We start from the raw sequence: 19,033 nt of genomic DNA on the forward strand, positions 1-19,033 counted from the left end.
TTCTGTGTTTTGATTACTTTCTGGGGATGGACAGTTGTAACAGGGCCTTTGGGAATTGAGCTTCTAGAGGACAGGGCATTCTGAGGAGTTTTTAAGGTTTGAGGTGATGACACTACGGTATTCAGGCTCACATACCTCCTTAAGGGAAAAAGAGGGAGACAGAGAAAGGAGGGAGAGGGGGAGGGAAGGGGAAAAAACCCCCACATAAATTGGTACAGACCACTTTCTCTGGGTTTATGTATTTCCATTTGTAGTGACCAGTAAGACCACTTACTGATCTGGTTCCTGCTCTCCGGCATGTGGCAGAATTTTATTTCCCTGCCCCTTTTAATACTACGTGTGGGCACAGCTAGTTTTGGCTAGTGAAGTGTGAGCAGAGGTACCAAAGCAGGGTTTCCTGTTTCCCCCCTGACTCCATCACTCCGGGCTCCTTGGTGACCACAGTGAAGTAGCATCTCCTCTCCGCCCTCTGGTTCCATAGTAACTATGTAGTGTGAGTGAGATACACATCTTTTTTTGCATTAAACCACTGCCATTTGAAGAAGTTTGTTACTACAACATACTTAACCTACGTTGAAGTACGTCATTCATCAAAAGGTCTGGCGGGGACGTTTGCAGTGTCCTTTCCAGAATGTTAATTCTCCCAGCCCCACCTCTAGAGCCTTCAGAAAAATGGTCTGACTGAAAAGCAGGGAAAGTGATGACAGGAGGCACATAGAAGAAACAAAGAGGAGAGTATTTTCCAAAAACGCTGGCCATAATCTAGATGAAAAGCTTCAGAATGTCACCTCCCAGACAGTCACTTGTACTTTCTTCAAGCAAAACCAAGATTTTTTTAAGCTGAGGGGGAGTTGTAGCAACTGTAACCTCTTACACACTATCACTTTATATGGGCTTCCTTTTTTAATCTGGAGCTAGTTTTTAAATTCTCTCAGTCCTGTTGCCTTTTAGAGAAACTTCAGAACACTTTGGATACGATCTTGCAAATGCTTTCATCTGCCAGATTTCTTTCTGACTACTGAGTTTGCATATTTCTTGGCCCATTCACAAACATCTCTCCCACACTGAGCAAAAAACACACATTGAGTAGGCATGCGGAGACAGACATGCAAGCTGTTGAGTTTCAGATGTCATAAGAAGGTGTATGTTTCTTCACAAAATATGTTGCTTCTCAAAATATAACTGACCAGTCATTGGCTACAAGAATTAACTAAATAGTGATAGAGTTTTATTTCCCAAGGACCTGTGGTAAAGTTTCGTGTATGCATGTGTACATGTCAAGGGAAGGTTAAGATATCTAGAATATATTTTGATAACCTGCACAATCACTAATTTTGATCAAATAGTATTATAAAACATCACGACAGTATAATGAATAAGCTATATATAGTTTTACAGAGAATGAAGGACCAGCATAGACGGTCTGACATTTAATATATTGATTATGTAATGTATGTTGTATCTCATTAAAAAGGATGCTGTCTTGGTTAGTTCCATTAAAAAATAAAAGGGCGAATTGCCAAGATTTCATGTAGTGCCCTCAAAAATACACATTCATAGAAAAATATATTTCATACATATGTTCTTAAATGAACTGTCACGTGTTAAGTACCTAACATCAAATAACCAGATTTCTGCCCAAAGAGTAGCTCAGAGGTCTGAAAAAAATTGTGGAATAGTCCTTTCTCAGTTCCAGGGTGTAACAACTACATCAGATCATTTCTGTGTTGTTCCCTTTATCTTGAAAAAGTATTCAGGTTCAATTTGATGTGATCTTTTCACAGTGAATAAATATAGGCAGTACATGAAATTATTTTGAGTTATTATAAACCCAATACAGCATTCAGGACACAATCAGATATCTGGCTTCACAATTCAAGTTGCATTCATATTTCAGGCTTTTGACTTGATTCTGCATTTGCTATTCATGAGATCCGGGGCAACTGAAAGTTATTCAGATATAGAAGCAATCCTGATGACTGGGTCGCTGCATCTGGACAAACTGTAATCACGCTTTGTCATCTCACAGCGGGAAATGTGAAATTACTGGCATTATATAAAGAGGGCATCACAACGGAAATTGGTTTGCATATATGCAGAGCTGTTGTGAATTCTCTGAAGTGTGGCATAAAAACAAAAAGCGTAACTATTTACAGATCTACACCTGCAGAATCCACTTAATTGCAAACCTTTAATGCCTCTGCCTCCTTAGAATTCTGTGTTTGTGCTCTGTGGTGGTGAGGGGAAAGCACTTGTAAACCTTTATTTCCTTCTTTTTGTTGTTGTTGAAATAAATTGATAGTATTAGACATTGGGAAGATACTAACCACAAAAGTATGGAAGAAATCATATAAAGAATACTTTAAAATTCACATATTAAAGGTTTTAAAAGAATACATGCCACTGTCTCATCATAACTGTGTGATAAGTTCTGCTGAAGTCTGGAAAACTCTGAAGAAAGCAGCTGTGGGTAAGGTTCTTCCTGGTGTTTGTTGTCTGTGATTCCCTTCTCTGCCTCTGAGTGCACCAGAGTCTTACCATTGTAACTAAATCCAGACAGAAGTTATTCTCCCTTGTGAAGATGGCAATGACGAGAGGAAACAAATGCCTGGTGATGATGAGGATGTGGGAAATGGTCACTGTGATAGCCTGCTGTGATTGCAGATGGCCATAACTTTTTAAAATAGTAATTAAATAACATACACAGTTAGTGTGTATAGTACTAAAAAACACATATACTTAACATATATAGTTAATATATATAGTTAGTATGTTAAATAACATACATAGATATATATATATAGTTATATATATATATATTGTCATACATAGTGTATGTATATATAATTGCATAGTTTTCTATGCAATTGTATTCTGTTTTCTATTCTATATAGTTATTATATATATAGTTCTATTTGAATATACTTCTATTATTTATTTCACCCAGTAATTCTAGAAATTATTCTATGAGAATACAGATGCACATAGATTTTTATCTAGAGACTTTTTTTATCCATATTTATAGTGTAAAAAACATCAACAGCAACCGAATAATTGTATAATTGTTTTGTTATACAATTGTATTTATACAAATACAACCATTTTTTTTTTATAATTTTGAAGAGGATTTTATCATATAGAAAAACACTCATTTTAGAAGAAGTGATAGAGAAGGACAAAAATTTTTGTATACCACATTATCCTTGTACATATATTTCCATATATATATCTTTATGGAATGAGATGTAAAAATAACTGTCTCTGAGTCGTAGTATGACACATTGCTTTTTGTTTGTTTTTCTGTTTCTGGCATTTTATGAAATGAGCCTATACTACCTTTATAATCAGAAAAAATAGATATGTTTTTAGAAAACATAACATTTCTTACAAAATAAGTTTTACCCACAATCTATAGTTAACATGTAAATACTTTTTTCTTTTCTTTTCTTTTTTTTTTTTTTTACTTTTTTGGTATTTCGATTTTACTTAAAAACATTTTTTCATTTTGATGCATTTTTGGTAATCTGCTTGCTCCAAATAGTCCATTTTGGAACATTTCCCTCAGGGTAGGAAATATTTTTATATCAACTTCTTGAATATTGGGTAAAAAGATTGTTTTAATCATACCAGTGTGCTATAGTTTATTTCTTTCCTTATTATTCAATATTCATTTCTTACCCCAATTTCTGCACCTAACAAATATCCTCCTGGGCAAAGGTTCCCACATATTTGTTACAATTTTCACCCCACTTAAACATCTGTTGAACATCATTAATAATTGATCCTCATCATTACATTTAGTGGTTCTTCCTTTTAACTTACCTAACAAAAGGTACTGGACTTTTATGTTTATGAATAATTTGCTGACGTTTAGGGTCCGCAAATTATGACCACTGGGTCAAGGGTCCTGTTTTTGAATAGCCTGTGAGCCATAGATAGTGTTTGCTTTTTAAAAGGTTTAAAGAAGAACAAAAACAAAGATGAATATGTGACAGAGATCAGAAAAGGCCTGAAAACTAAAATACTGTCATGACCTTTGCACAGAAACTTTACTGACCCCTGAACCAGAGGCATTAAAGAGATGGTTTATTTCCTTGGTCCTTATTCTTTTAAAAAAAAAATTTTTTTTAATGTTTATTTATTTTTGAAACAGAGAGAGACAGAGCATGAACAGGGGAGGGGCAGAGAGAGAGGGAGACACAGAATCTGAAATGGGCTCCAGGCTCTGAGCTGTCAGCACAGAGCCCGACGTGGGGCTCGAACTCACAGACTGTGAGATCATGACCTGAGCCGAAGTCGGACGCTTAACCGACTGAGCCACCCAGGTGCCCCTCCTTGGTCCTTATTCTTGCCATAGTGTCTGTGTAATTTCATAAATAAATGGGTAGATCTTTGTATCTAAATGTGCATGTCAAATCATGTCCTAATTTGCATAAGGTTATATTCTTATCCTTTATGAATAACACAGATGTTTTGATCCATGCAATGTTTTTGAAAAATTAATTCCTATGTGAATCATTTTTATCCCTTTTGTTCTTTATGTAATCTAAAAATATTATATGAAAGAACAAAAAGTATAATTTCATAAACAATGAAAACGTGGTCAGGGTTTTGATATATTTTTAAGGGGGCAATGGAGAAACTACAGAGGCTAAGTTTTTATATTGTAATATGCTGCTTTTTGTGTGTCACAGACATCAAACATCACAAACCCCTTTGATTCCTTTATCCGTCAAATTACAAAAAAACATTTAATCATTAAAGATGTCTTCTCTGAACCCCATACAAGTGCCACAGTTGTGTATTATGTTAGCTTTACTTGAATATATAATACACAGAAATTGTCATTGAGTACTTACTGTGTGCCAGATACTATACACAGCTTTGAAATTGGACATGAATGCCTGACTTCCCCACTGACTCCTTATCTGCTCCTTGGTATCTGATTTCAAGACTCTAAACCTCAATGTCTTCATTTACCAATGAGGATAATAATCGTATCCTTGTCATAAGGCTTTGAGGACCTAATGAGAACATCCATTAATAATTGACTTGGTTTCCAACAGAGTGATAGTGTATTGAATATTGAACTGATTAATCACCTGCATAAATAAATAGAATATATGTGTTTAAATCTTGGCTATCTACAAAGTGATGATGGGTAAGTTAGGGACTCAGTTAATGCATATAGGAGTTAGAGGTGGTAGGTAGTATCTATAGTGCGCTATGATCACATGTAGGTAAAATCCTTAGGTTAATTTCTGGCACATAAGTGCTTAATGTTTATCATTTCAGTTATCTGTATAATTCTATCCCGCACTGGTATAACCTTTGTGACTTTGTAGTTTTATAAAAATATAAAAAATACAGATACGTGTATAGAGAGAACATGGAAAAACTATTGTTTTTATATTCTTTAATTAACTTTAAAAAACTCTGCTGGTTTCCGCACTACCTGGGCTGGAGAAAACGTAGTTTTCAGAATGTCTTCATGTGGCACATACTATTGTTACTTGCTTTAATTTTGACGTATCAGACTTCTAGAGCTGCCTGTCAGAACGTAATGACATTTAAGTGGCAGAACACCTGGGTCCGTTTCAGAACCACTGATGTTTAGCATGGAAGGAAAAAATCGTGGACATGCTGTTGTGACAGTAAATTATTTCCCCACCCCTTCAGAAACTCCTTTTTGAAGTGCCTTCGAAGCAGCTCTTCAGAGAGCACAATGAAAACCAAGTGTTCATATGAGAAGATTGCTTAATTTGCCACAGAGAAATGGGGATGTTTGAACTTATGAAGCAAACAATTCTTGAATTTATGTGTGCAAGTGTTTGTACATATAAATAGAAAGATGTCTAGATGGTATAAATAGTCACAGAAGACAGCAGTCCCACTCCATGGAGTTAGTTAATTCGTGTCCCCGGTCACTTCTGAGCTGTTGGCAGAGACGAAGGATATGAGTTCTTAACTGAATTTTTGACTTAACTTTGCACACGTTATCTTTTAAGGACACGGTAAAAATTAGTGTGAATCTTTGCTTTCAGGGAATATGGAGCCATTGATGATGTAGATATTGACCTGCATATTGATGTTAGCTTTCTTGACGTAAGTATCACTTTATACAATATGATTGGTACATTTAAACACTTATTTTTACTGTCGGAAGAAATTTAATATTTGTTTCTCTTATTAGTTACATACTGATTTTGTTAAAGTGATTATAAAGAAATACTATGGCTGAAGAAACAGATTTGGTATACACATAAATAAATAAATAAATATGTTTTATATATATATAAATACATACATATATATTTCATTGTTTCTTTTAATATATTCTGAAACTTATGGGCTCTTATTATAATATTTCATTATGTCTTAAATTTTCACTTTAATTTTCAAATGTAGGAGGCAAAAATTAAGAATACTTTGACTTTCTTTTCCAAACCAATAGGTTTTGAGGTAATTTGTGAGCCTTAATGATTTATGTATTTCTTCAAAATCAAAATTTTTTTTCATTTTGGGAAAACAATTAAGAATTTTAAAAGATGACTAATTTGTCTTTTGACATATTTGCACAGGAGGAGATTGCTGTGGCTTGGGAAGTAATTCGAACAGAACCTATAATTGTCCGACTACACTGTTCACTTACACAGTATTTAAATGGTCCAGGTTAGTTTTCCTTCTATGTATTATTTTAAATATGAATTAATTGTGCATTAAGCAAAATGTTCATCTGGTAATTATGAACATAATTGGCAGCTATCTTGATAATGGTATTTAAGTATACTTGCATCCTGACAAAGGTGGTTTATTGCTTTTGTAATTTAATGGAAACAGAAACATGTAACGTTTTAGTTTTAGATTTCAGAAGTTCAAAAGTTCCTGTGAAACAAACACAGTAAAACCTAAAAGAGAACTTTGCATACAAGCTCAGTAAGTATATTTTGGATTGCTCTTAGATTTAATTATTTTTGCCCCTGATTCTGAGATTTAATTTTAATGTTTACTTATCCCACCTCTGATTACTGATGAATTTAGTGTAACTATAAATATAACCTACTTCTATTTTTGAAAATAGAGATCTTAGTAATATTTTTGTTTTCCATTATCTTTTTTAAATTTTTTTTTAATGTTTATTTTTGAGAGAGAGAGAGAGGCCAAGCATGAGCAGGGGAGGGGCAGACACACACACACACACACACACACACACACACACACACACACACAGAATCAGAAGCAGCCTCTAACCTCTGAGCTGTCAGCACAGAGCCCACCATGGGGCTTGAACCCATGAACTGTGAGATCATGACTTGAGCCGAAGTCGGACACCTAATCACCCAGGCGCCTCTTTTTTTCCACTGTCTTAAGGGATGATTTCGTTCTTTCTCAAGTGATAACTATTTACAACAAAGGATGCTGTTATTAAATCTTGACAAGACTTACTAGATTAAGATATATTTCCCATACAAATACACATGCCTGTGCATGTATTCAGATGGGCGTGCACGTGTCTACACATGCATACACACACATACGCTGTATCTACTCGTGTCTTCCAGTTATATACTGCCGCACAACAAACCACCCCAAAACTTAGTGGCTTAAAACAATTTACTGTCTCTCTCTGTTGTTTGAACTCAACTGGAGTCCCTCATGCTTTTGAAGTCAGATGGTAGGTGGAGCGTATGTCCGTTGAAAGGCTCTGCTGGGTTGGATGCCCAAGATGCTGGACTTTGAGATATCTAGTAATTGATGCATGTATCATCTTGGATATCAGCTGGGGCCTCTTGACTTGAGTGTTGACCTTGCATCCACATGGCTTCTTCATGTGGTTTAGGCTTCTTGTAGCATGATGACTGGCTGTTGTCCAAAAGCAAGTGTTCCCAGAGACAGGATGTGGATGTTACCTGGAAAGAAGCACAGTGAATCTTCCACTGGATTGTATTGATCAAAGCAGTTGAAAACGCACCTAGAATCACTTCTTAAAGTCATGGCCATCTTCACGTGTACTTTACTGTGATGTTGGCACGTTTTCCTTAGGCGTATTAAAGAACTTATATCTACTGTTAGTTCTTACATAAGAAAAATATCTGACCTTTCAAGTTGATGAATATATAGGAAGGTCTCTCATTTTGAAAAAGTTTCTGTTGAGTCACTTCTTTTCTGTTTTTGCATAATGAGACAATGATTTCTACTTCAGTAGTCAACGCTTCATGTAAATAACATGACATGATTTAACACCAGGCAAAGACAAATAGATGTTACATATTTTTATTGTGATTATTTAAAAATGTATAAAAATGTATAAAAATGTAATAAGGAAGAAAAGGAATTACTCATAATTCCTCTATACTGAGAATACTGTAAATAGTTTGGTGTTCCTCTTTTCTGTGCACACATGGTTTGTTTTCATAAAGTTAACATTGAATTGTAGAATTACGCACCTTAATGTAGTGTCATGAAACTGTCTTCAAGTCATTGAATTTCTAAAATAGAATAATTTGTAATCTCTGCATAATATTCCACCTTCCAGGTGTATGTGTTTTTGCACTTTTCCTAGATACTCTGCTATATGGCTGTTTTTTTCTTTCTTTAGGGATTTGATACGTGGCCACTCGATTTTATTCTGATGGTGATTAGAAGAAAAAGAAACTCTCATGTCTGACCTTTTTTTTTTTTTTTAATTATCAGAGTTAGAAACAAAATTGGGTCAGTTCATCTCTGCTCACCCTATTCCGTCTGTGTGAGATGAAAATGTGGCATACTTTTATGTAATCTTACCAGTATTACTCAATTTTTAAATATAATCTTGAATTTTAGGCAGAGATTTTTCCTTCTCAGCATCTCTTTAAAAATTTGTTATGTTTGCATGGTTTTATAAATGTTCTAACAATTATATTCTAATTCCTATTTAGATGATTTTATTGTTCAGTACCCATTCTTTGGTATTACAACTCATCTATAATTTAGTCTTCCTTTTTTCATTTTTGGCAGTTGATTTGCCTATTTAATAGTTTGTAAACCAAAGAGACATGAGGGTGATGCTTCCTTTTTTCATACCTGAGAATGACTCTCTGTTTTGTGAACAAGACAAATTTGACCTGGTAGAAGTTGATGGGGTCATAATAGTTGCCCTAAAAGAGGTAAAAATACTTCAGAGACCTCTGCCAGTTTGTGTCTGAAGTGTTTTAATTTTGTTCGTTTGTAAGACACCGGTTTTGGTGTTAAGTTTGTGTTTTGTTATGTGTACTTATTGGGCTATTTTTTTCTTTTTTTCCTTAATGGTATCTTTTATGTATTTCTTTTTGATTGGTACACTTCAGTCTTAACTTACCTCAAGCAAGTTTTATGACTAATCCAACATGTAGACTGACCTAGTTAACAGTTGTTTTTGAAAGCATTTATTCCTAGGTTTTGGAAATGTATGAATAATACTTACTTGAGCTGTAATATTTGGCCAGGGCTAATCTGACAGTATATCTGTTCTTACACCTCCTAATCCACTCTAATATTAAGGATAAGGATTATTTTCATTATACATGAAGAAATACACTTGAAATAAAAAGACATGAGTGTTATAATTCTTATATTATGTATTTTCTTCACAGTTATTAGTGTCTAAGTCTAGTTTCTGATCTGAAGCACAAGACTGCTTTTAGTTTAAAGTGATAAACAGCCAACATTATTAAAACTGTTTTTCTGTGCACATCATCTCATCAATAGTACCTCTATGTTTACATGATCAGAGCGTTAGAATAATTTCCAAATATCTTAAGCAGCCCTCACTTACTGCCTTTCCAATGTAATATTTACTTTTCCGTTAAAGGAAGATTTGTTTGTTGTTTTTAGTTTTATATATCAGTATAGTTCTGTGCTTTTTGTTTTTTTTTTCTGCCTGAGGTCACTAAGTTTAGCTAAATTTAATCATGAGTACTTGTTTGCTAACTGTTGGCTTAATGGGACTTTAATATTCCACTTTTAGTTATCAGAAGGCTATTTAAAATTTTTTATAAATATTAATCTAAAAACAATTTTAGATTTACCAAAAAATTGCAAAGGTAGTACAGCATCCCAATACACTCCACATCTAGTTTCACGGTTTATTAACACCTACTGAACACATTAAATGCAATTAATTGTAATAGTAATGTAAGTTTTATCACTTGAATCTTGGAACATTTTTGGAAGTAACATCCTGTTGTTACTCTCTCTTTCAGTATATTGTAAAATTTCGGTCATTCAGATTTTATATCAATTGAGCCAATGTTTGTAACTTACATTTCCCTATAAGATTTATCATTTTGGTAAAATGTTGACGCGTATTTTCTAAGCGTTCACGGTATGAATAAGTTTGGGTCTTTGTGTCATTAGTTTGTAGGATTCTGGATGAATCTACATTTGTATCTATCATCTCTCTTTTCTTTATCTGTGTATCTTACACAATTTCTTCCAGTGATTATTTCAGTTCTTCTAGTGCATTTTAGATTTTTCCACATTTTATTTTTAACCAGGTCCCTTTTGTTTGTCTGCCTCCATCTCCCCACTTTTTTCATCTGCCTGTGAAGAGATTGTGCCTTCTTAAATATTTTTTTATAAATTTTTTTAATGTTTATATATTTTTGAGACAGGGAGACAGAGCATGAGCGGGGGAGGGGCAGAGAGAGAGGGAGACAGAATCCAAAGCCGGCTCCAGGCTCCAGGCTCTGAGCTGTCCGCACAGAGCCCGACGCGGGGCTTAAACTCACAGACTGTGAGATCATGACCTGAGCCGAAGTTGGTCACTCAACCGACTGAGCCACCCACACACCCCCCTTCTTAAATCTTTTAAGAGAGAGCACAGCATGTTCCAATTTTGTTATCTTTCTCTTAAAAAAATAATTCCACCAAACTTTCAAGATGTTAGGATTTTTTATTCATTGTTGAATTTCTGTAGTCCTGGGTTTGGAACAGGGGGGATTAGAGTGTCCACTCTGTTCCTCACTCTATATATAAGGATTAGAATGCTTTCAGGAAAGGAACTGATAGATGATACCAACACCAGTTTCTTTGATCAGTAGAGTGTTTGTGTCCCAGAATAACAGCCAACACGGGGGTGAAGCCATTGGGGATACCAGTTTGGTTTACACTGTCGAACGTGCATAGTCTGTGAATGTCCTTTTAACAAGACAGTTCACTACCTCCACTGATCCAAACCACAGCATCTCTTGTCAATTACTCTGATAAGTTCCTGAGCGATCTTGCTACTTGTACTGTGTTCTTTACAAAGATCCTATACTGCCAACCCACAGTCCTTCTCAGATCCCCTCTCCTAATGTGGTACCTTGTTCACTTCTCTCTGGCTCCACTGGTCTCCTTGCTGTTCCTAGAATATTGAAGTACATTTCTTTCTCAGGGACAGTGCCCTGGTGATTTCCTCTGGCTAGGACACTTCATCCTATCTAGTGTTGGAACCTACTATGCCCATACAACCTTTACTCCAAGACCCTTTCCCTTTTTTCTTTTCCTCCAGAACCTTTACCACCATGGGGCGTTCCGTCTATCTAGCTTTTGTCTGTCTCCTTACACTGCACCAAGGCTTCATGGGGCAAGGAGACTTGTGTGCGTGTTTTTTTGTTTGTTTGTTTGTTTTGTTTTGTTTTGTTTTGTTTTTTTACCATTCTATCTATAGTGATTGGCAGAGTGGACACTCAGATATTCTTTAAAACCTGTGAATAATGAATGGTGAGTGACTTTTTTTGACAGTTTATTAAATTCACAAACATCATAGTTACTAGCTTACAGAAATGCATATACCTGGTAAAAATATGAAGCACATGACAGGCTACCCAGTGAAAAGAAAGTCTCCTATGCCTCGTCATACATTGTTTTATTGTAAAAACAAAAAAAGGTTGTGTATGTATAAATATGTCTCTCCTCCACTTAAAGAATCATGTACAAACTGTCCTACACATTGCCAGTTACACTGCTGTATTTTTTGGCCATTCTTCATCATTATACATATTATACATTTATATACACATCTATTATGCATTAGTACATGATATGTCATGACCATGAATGATCTCCAAAATAAATAGCAATGTATGTAGGAGTGTGTGTATGCTATTTTTAAATATGTATGTGTATATCACTATGTATTGTGTATTATATAATATATAAACATATATGCTTGTGTACATACTATAGTTTATCATATATATTACTTTGCAGTCATTCCTGGCTGATGGTTCAGTTTTAACTCAACATTTTGACTGATTATTTTTTCCTTTGCAGTGCCCACTGTTGATGTCTTTCAGATTTCTACAAAAGAGCGATTTGGATTGGGACATCAGCTAAAAAAGTAAGTTTCCCAAGAATAAAAAATAAATTTCTATTTTGCTCAACCCTCTCCCCCCATTCTTATTTAATAAGAGCTTTTTGAAGTGAGTGCCTCAGGAGAGGAGTTCATCCATTACCAAGAGCTGCTTCAATAATTTAGCTGGCAGAGCTCACCTTTAGAACAAGGCTGCATTCCTTCTGTTTGCCCGCCCAGGTCCACTCTTCGCCCTCCAACACCCTGCCCTCTCCTGTGGAGGCTGATCTGTGGGGGTGCAGGTTCTAATGTGTTGCTGTGTCTCAAATGTGACCAATAGAGGAGGAAGCAAGTATAAGAAGGAAGTATTTATTGCCTTTGGTTTCCACCCTAAGAGGTCCCCTTGAGTTGACTAGTCCTTCAACTGAAGCTTTCTTTTCTACTCTAGGCCACAGCCTTTGCATGACTGACTCTCTCTCTTACTGGATTCTATTACTAGTTCCCCATGCTTGCTCCTGGGGCGTAGAGGTGGGAACAATTTGTAGCCACCTGCCCTGGGCTATTGTACTGTCCTTAGTTACATTCTTGAAACATTCCATCTTTAAATAAACCCTTTAGTTTCTCTTTGGACCTTGACTAAAGCAATGAATTTATAGTGTATAAACAAAATTATCCAGTCAAACTGACTTTTAAAACATACTAGCATATAGTCAGAATACAAATTTGTTAAATCCTATCCTATACGTCAGCTTTAAGAATTTGTATTACTGGAGAATTCCCAAAGGATTATTTATTCTTCTGAATATACAAATGTTACATCAATTTATATTAAGAGAGATCATTAGATTATTGTTATGTTTAAACACATGGTTCACACCCTCCATAATGATGCAGTTGACGTGTTCATCTATACTTCAATGGATTTTAATTGAGCAATGTTCTAAGAGAAAGTACTTTCAAAAACTTTTTATTTCATTGACTAAATAGGGAATTTATTGTGGTCATTTTACCTGACCATTACAGATGTAAAAGGAAGCTTATGTGGGGTAGGTATTAAGGGTTGTACATATTATAGAGCTCTAGAATCATCTAAGTTTTTATGAGTTTACATTGCTCAAATGTGAGTTATGTGTGGGTTACATTTGAAAGGAAATTAAGATAAGGGAGTATTCTTGCAAATTCTTGCAGATTCCTACTGTTAGGTTTAAATATGATCATATAAAAATTGGATAATAAACCCTTAACATTTTGAATCGTACATCTCTAAAACTAAATTCAACTTACAACAGACGGTTAGCACATAGAATGTGATCTCTATAAGGACTTTTGAGTCCTTATAAAAAGAAATATAAGACTGAGGAATTTTCTCAGTTTCCTGGACGGGGGTGAGGTATGCTTTTCCAGTGGAACTGGTTTTGTCTTTTCAGTTAGATTTTGTTTTCTGTGTTGAGCCAGTATCTTACAGGTCTTGGAGCTAATGAGCACGGAGCCTGCCCCTGTGTTACGCCATCCAAGTTGGCACATAATTTTATTCCCCCTCCTCTGATTTTCTTCCCTCTCACCCAATTTTCTTCCTGTTGTTAATTTTTTTTTTCTATTTTGATGAATTTATTTTCGTAGAGCAGTTTTAGGTTCACGGCAAAACTGAGAACAAGATACAGAGATTTTCCATATGCCTCCTGCCCCCACAGGTGCATAGCCTTTCTGCTATCAGGGTGTCCTAGTGGAATGATACATGAGTTAACAGCTGATGAACCTGTATTGACACCTGATTATCCAAAGTCCATGTTCTTAACTTTATGCACTTTTAACCTTTTTTTTTTTTTTTTAGTGAAATGTTGATCCAAATAAGACAAGAATTATAAAAATGCAGAATATATAACTTTCTGTTCCTTAATGATGTCTGAGTATATCGTTTGGGCTCAGAAAAAGAAGTGATGTGTAAATTCCAACTCTGAAAAATTAAGGAAAGCTATGTTCTATGTTTGCTGTTTAATCACTTTGTAGAATATGTAACATTTTATTAATATTTCCATCTAAGTGGTTAACATTTTAAAAAAGGTTACTCTGTGGATAAATTTTAGTTCTATGGACAGTTTAGTATATGGACTAGAACTTTTTTTTAATGATTCCTGATAAATTTTAATCTAACGTACTTCATTATAAATAACTGAGTTTGACTGTGATCCCTTCTGGTCTAAAATTACATGATTTCAAAACATCTGAACTCATCTTCACCATAAAGTAAAAGAGGAAACTGAAATATGTTTTCCAGAAACATATAGCAAGTTAGGAAGGCAGATTCAAAATCTAGCCCCTTTCTCATTATTGCTCTGGTTTGTTCTCGGCAGATAAGGAACACATCAAACTTTTTCTGTGATTCTTTATCTGCTTTGTTTCTGGCAACTAGACCAGCTTAACAATTGCAGCAGCAATGCTAATGCAGTGCTTAATGTATGTCAGGCACTGTAGTAAGTACTTTACCTACATTAACTCACTTGATCTTCACCACAACCCTGTCCAGCAGGTACTGTCACTATCCACACTTCCTAGATAATGCAACCGAGACCCAGAGAGATTAAGCAAGGTACTTGTGTCACAGCAGTAGAGTCAGAGTTTGACATCGGATCAGTATTTTTGACCCATCCACTAATCTGGTTTTCATATATTCGTAGCTGTCCCTTCGCTTTATATTAGACTTGGGATATATTTTCAGCACAGAATGAATATAGGGAGAATGTGAAGGCATTAAAAGAGGGGCCCCTGGAAGAGGGGCGCTTGGGTGGCCCAGTTGGCTGATCTCCTGACTCTTGATTTCAGCTCAGGTTTTGATCCTAGGGTCGTGGGATCAAACCCAGTATCAGGCTCTGCTCTGATACTATACTATATCTAACAGATATACTACACTATATCTAAGAGATATAGTATAGTGATCAGCCTCATTAGAATCTCTATCATGCAAAGGCTAAGTGTAACAGAGACCATGGAAATGATTTTAAACTGTGTGTGACTTAATACTGAATTTCCATTGATCAAACTTAAGTTGTTTTTAAAAGGAAAAAAAGTGTTGCAAATCTTTAAATTTAAATACATACAAACATAAAATTAGGTTCAGATTCTTCATATGTTGAGTTTTCACTTAAAACAAAATTCAATTTATTTTTTTTTAATTTTTATTTAATTTATTTTTTAAATTTACATCCAAGTTAGTTAGCATATAGTGCAACAATGATTTCAGGAGTCGATTCCTTAATGCCCCTTACATATTTAGCCCATCTCCCCTCTCACAAACCCTCCAGTAACCCTCTGTTTGTTCTCCATATTTAAGAGTCTCTTGTGTTTTTGTCACCCTCCCTGTTTTTATATTCTTTTTGCTTCCCTTCCCTTATGTTCATCCGTAAACCAAATTCAATTTATAACTGAGGTGCAAATCAAAATAAAGTGCTCAGATTTGGATTGTAAAATCAGTACGTTAATTTAATCTGATGCATGATACTGTTTTGCCGAAGTTGTTCTCACCACCACCGTCTGCATGTAGTGCGGGCTCCTTGAGTGCCTATTCCTTTTGAAATCAGCACGAAGAAAGCAACAGTGTTGCCCTTGTGCACTCTCTATGCTCTATTTGAACTACCTTGGAACTTTTGTTGTTGTAGCTGACTATGACATCATCTAGTGTAATTGAGCTTTGAAGTCTTTTTCTCTTTTATTATCAGCCAGTGGCAACTGTAGCAGCTCTCCGTGGTGCCAGCATAATAGTAAACACAAACACCAGTGCCAGGACTAAAATCTCATGGCGGCTCTCCATTATGCGGAGGTGGTCCTTACACCAGACGTGCTCATGTGTACATTTTGCACTACCATTAACTTTAAACACAGCATTAACTTTCCTGTAGAACAGTTAATTCCCACCTTTTGAATCCAAGAGCATCTAGGGATCTGGGTGTCCAAGTTTAAGAATTAACTCATTTTAGATGTTGAAGTCACACTTTAGAAATGCTAATGTAATGTGAAAATTGGAACTTTAGCTACTGACTTGTTATATTTTTGTTCCAGTTAGTCTATCAAGTAAAAGAGAAACATGGACTAGGTTTCTTAGGGAATGGTACACAGGAATGGCAATTTCCCATACAAGGAAAAGAATCTGAATCTGCCTGGTACAGAGGGTGGGGTCACTGGGGATTTCAGGTTAGGTACAGGGAAAACTGAAGACCCTAATATTACTATTACATTTAAATCTTGCTGAAATCTTGAGTGAAAAAAAAATCTTCAAAAATTAAGTGCAAAATAAAGATTTCCATTGGTCTGAACTCTAAGGTGAATTTACTGCAAATTTGGAATCCTGCATCATTGACTGCAGTTCTGTCCCCTTCTTCCTCACTACCTCTGTGGCTTAGGAAGACCCCAACTTATTCCATAATGGCTGTTTCTTCTAAAGATCGGTGTAGGAAGTCTGAGGTTATACATTCTGATGATCTGAGTTAATTTGATAAAACCCGAAGGGTCTTGAGAAATTGTCTTAGTGCTAAGGGTCACACCTGTCCCTTTTGAGTGAGTTGTTAACATAGGTCAGTCCATATGGGATCAGCTCTGCCACTCATTAACCAGGTGAAATTGGGCAGATTTCAACCATTAGGCTTATTTGTGAATAATAGCTACTACTGTCTGGGAGCGTTAAGAGTTAAAAGAGAAAAATAATCTGTGTATAAATTACTCCTTGGTATATTATACATGGTAAATATTGGTACCATTTTTTGCTCCAAAAGCAATCTGTGTTAGAAGTAACTGAGAGGAGGGGCGCCTGGGTGGCTCAGTCGGTTGAGCGACCGACTTCGGCTCAGGTCATGATCTCAAGGTTTGTGAGTTCGAGCCCCGTGTCAGGCTCTGTGCTGACAGCTCAGGGCCTGGAGCCTGCTTTGGATTCTGCGTCTCCCTCTCTCTCTGCCCCTTTCCCACTCGTACTCTGTCTCTTAAAAATAAAGAAACACTAAAAAAAAAAAAAAATAAAATAATAATAATAAAACCCTGAGAGCTGAGAGGAACATGAAAAGTAGGCAATACTGAATTGACTTTTGAAAGAAAATCAAAATGTTTATTGTATACATAATGTTTAAAATATTATGTCTACTTTAGTATCAGCCTTAAGGGACCCTCCACCGTTTCCACCTGAAAGGTGAGATACCGAGAAGTTGTTGCAGCCTGGGAGCCTCAGAAAACAGTGCTGTGTCCACGTCCAAAATGGATGTTCCAGAATTCTTTGCCATAAAACAGTGATGTGCGGTGGTCTCAACTTAGAAAATACTGAGATCAGAGTTAGCAAATTCCTGCTTTGTGATAGTAACTAAAAGCTTTTAGAGACACACACATTTTTTTTTTAAGCCACACTGTATTTAAAGGTGAATGGGCTGTGCTGAAAGATAAGATTTGCTGATTATGTATTTCTCCATAGAGTCAGTTTTGCATGGTTTATTTTTACTTATGGTTTTTGCAGTTTCATTTTATTTCCCTTTTTATGAAGAAAATTGCATAAGCAAATCAAGTGAAAAGAAATTGACTTTACTTGTATCTTAATAGATAAAAGCATAATTACTATCAAACATTTTTTTAAGACTGTGTTTCTGGCACCAACAAAAGAATTGTGAATTTTCTTTTGGCTGAAGAACTTCAGCTAAAGTTGGTCCTAAAGGCTGGCATTCTAAATCTCTCTCTCTCTCTCTCTCTCTCTCTCTCTCTCTCTCCATCTCTCTCTCTCTCTCTCTCTCTCTTTTTGAGAGAGAGATAGAGGGAGGGGCAGAGAGAGAGAGGGAGAGAGAGAATCCCAAGCAGGCTCTGCACTCACAGTGCAGAGTCTGGTGCGGGGCTTGATCCCAAGAATCACGAGATCATGACCTGGGCCAAAATCAAGAATTGGATGCTTACCCGACCGAGCCGCCCAGGAACCCCTAAATTTCTTTAAAAGAACATCCTTTTATCATTTATGTTATTAATCTTATCACAGTAATTAATGAGTTATTAACCAAAATGGCAGTCAAATCATAGAAATTTTCTGTATAATGCTTTCCTACATTTGGAGACATCTTGTATGATCCTAAATTAGAATCTCAGCAATTACTGTGCATTTATTTTCCTTTGAGAAATACATGCTGTACGTAATACAGAAATCTCGTATTAAATCACCTTGGAACTGTGATAACAGACTTACTTTGGATTGACAGAATCATGCAGACATTTGTTACACAGCAGTGGAAACAGAGCAAAGAAAAATCCAATTGCCTGCACAGTAAGAAGCTGTCTGACAAGAAGGTGAAGTCCCCCCTGCATTTATTTACTACCTTGCGCAGGTAGGTAACAGATGACTTCACCATGGTCTTAACTGAATTCTGGGCGTGTGATGCTCCATGATTATTGTACTTCAAGCATTCTTTCTATAGCTGTGGCGTCTGTTTATTTTCTGTGTGACTTCAGAGAACAGACTGTTACATCCGTTCCATCAAAAACATATATTCATTTCTACATTTAGAGTTTTTGTTCTCTTAACGTGAGTTAAATATACTAAAATGGCATTCTTTGTTTTAGAGCCCTGAGATAGATAGGAGGGGGGAAAAAAAAACCCTGATAATCTTGTTTTGCTTTCCAGGAAAAAATATAATTCAGTTCAGTCCATGTGATCCCTCTATACATACTGTTGGTTTCAGTTTGAGCTGGATGGGCTGTATTTAAAGCAAGGCGGTGTTTGTAGCA

At 35.8% G+C, this 19,033-nt stretch overlaps 1 protein-coding gene across 3 annotated transcripts in view; it reads left to right on the plus strand.

The window, feature by feature from the left end:
• The window catches only part of PARP8 (poly(ADP-ribose) polymerase family member 8), a 177,686-nt gene that overhangs the window by 111,934 nt on the left and 46,719 nt on the right, over positions 1-19,033 (plus strand). For all 3 annotated transcript variants that reach the window (XM_019464319.2, XM_019464320.2, XM_053906983.1), the window contains 4 exons: positions 6,045-6,105; positions 6,582-6,672; positions 12,277-12,343; positions 18,508-18,633. In XM_019464319.2, the coding sequence (XP_019319864.1) occupies positions 6,045-6,105; positions 6,582-6,672; positions 12,277-12,343; positions 18,508-18,633 (345 nt within the window). The remainder of the gene's footprint in view (positions 1-6,044; positions 6,106-6,581; positions 6,673-12,276; positions 12,344-18,507; positions 18,634-19,033) is intronic.

The sequence above is a fragment of the Panthera pardus genome, unplaced genomic scaffold (assembly GCF_024362965.1).
Source record: "Panthera pardus isolate Hobbes unplaced genomic scaffold, ASM2436296v1 HiC_scaffold_2, whole genome shotgun sequence".
NCBI classification, from domain to species: Eukaryota; Metazoa; Chordata; class Mammalia; order Carnivora; family Felidae; genus Panthera; species Panthera pardus.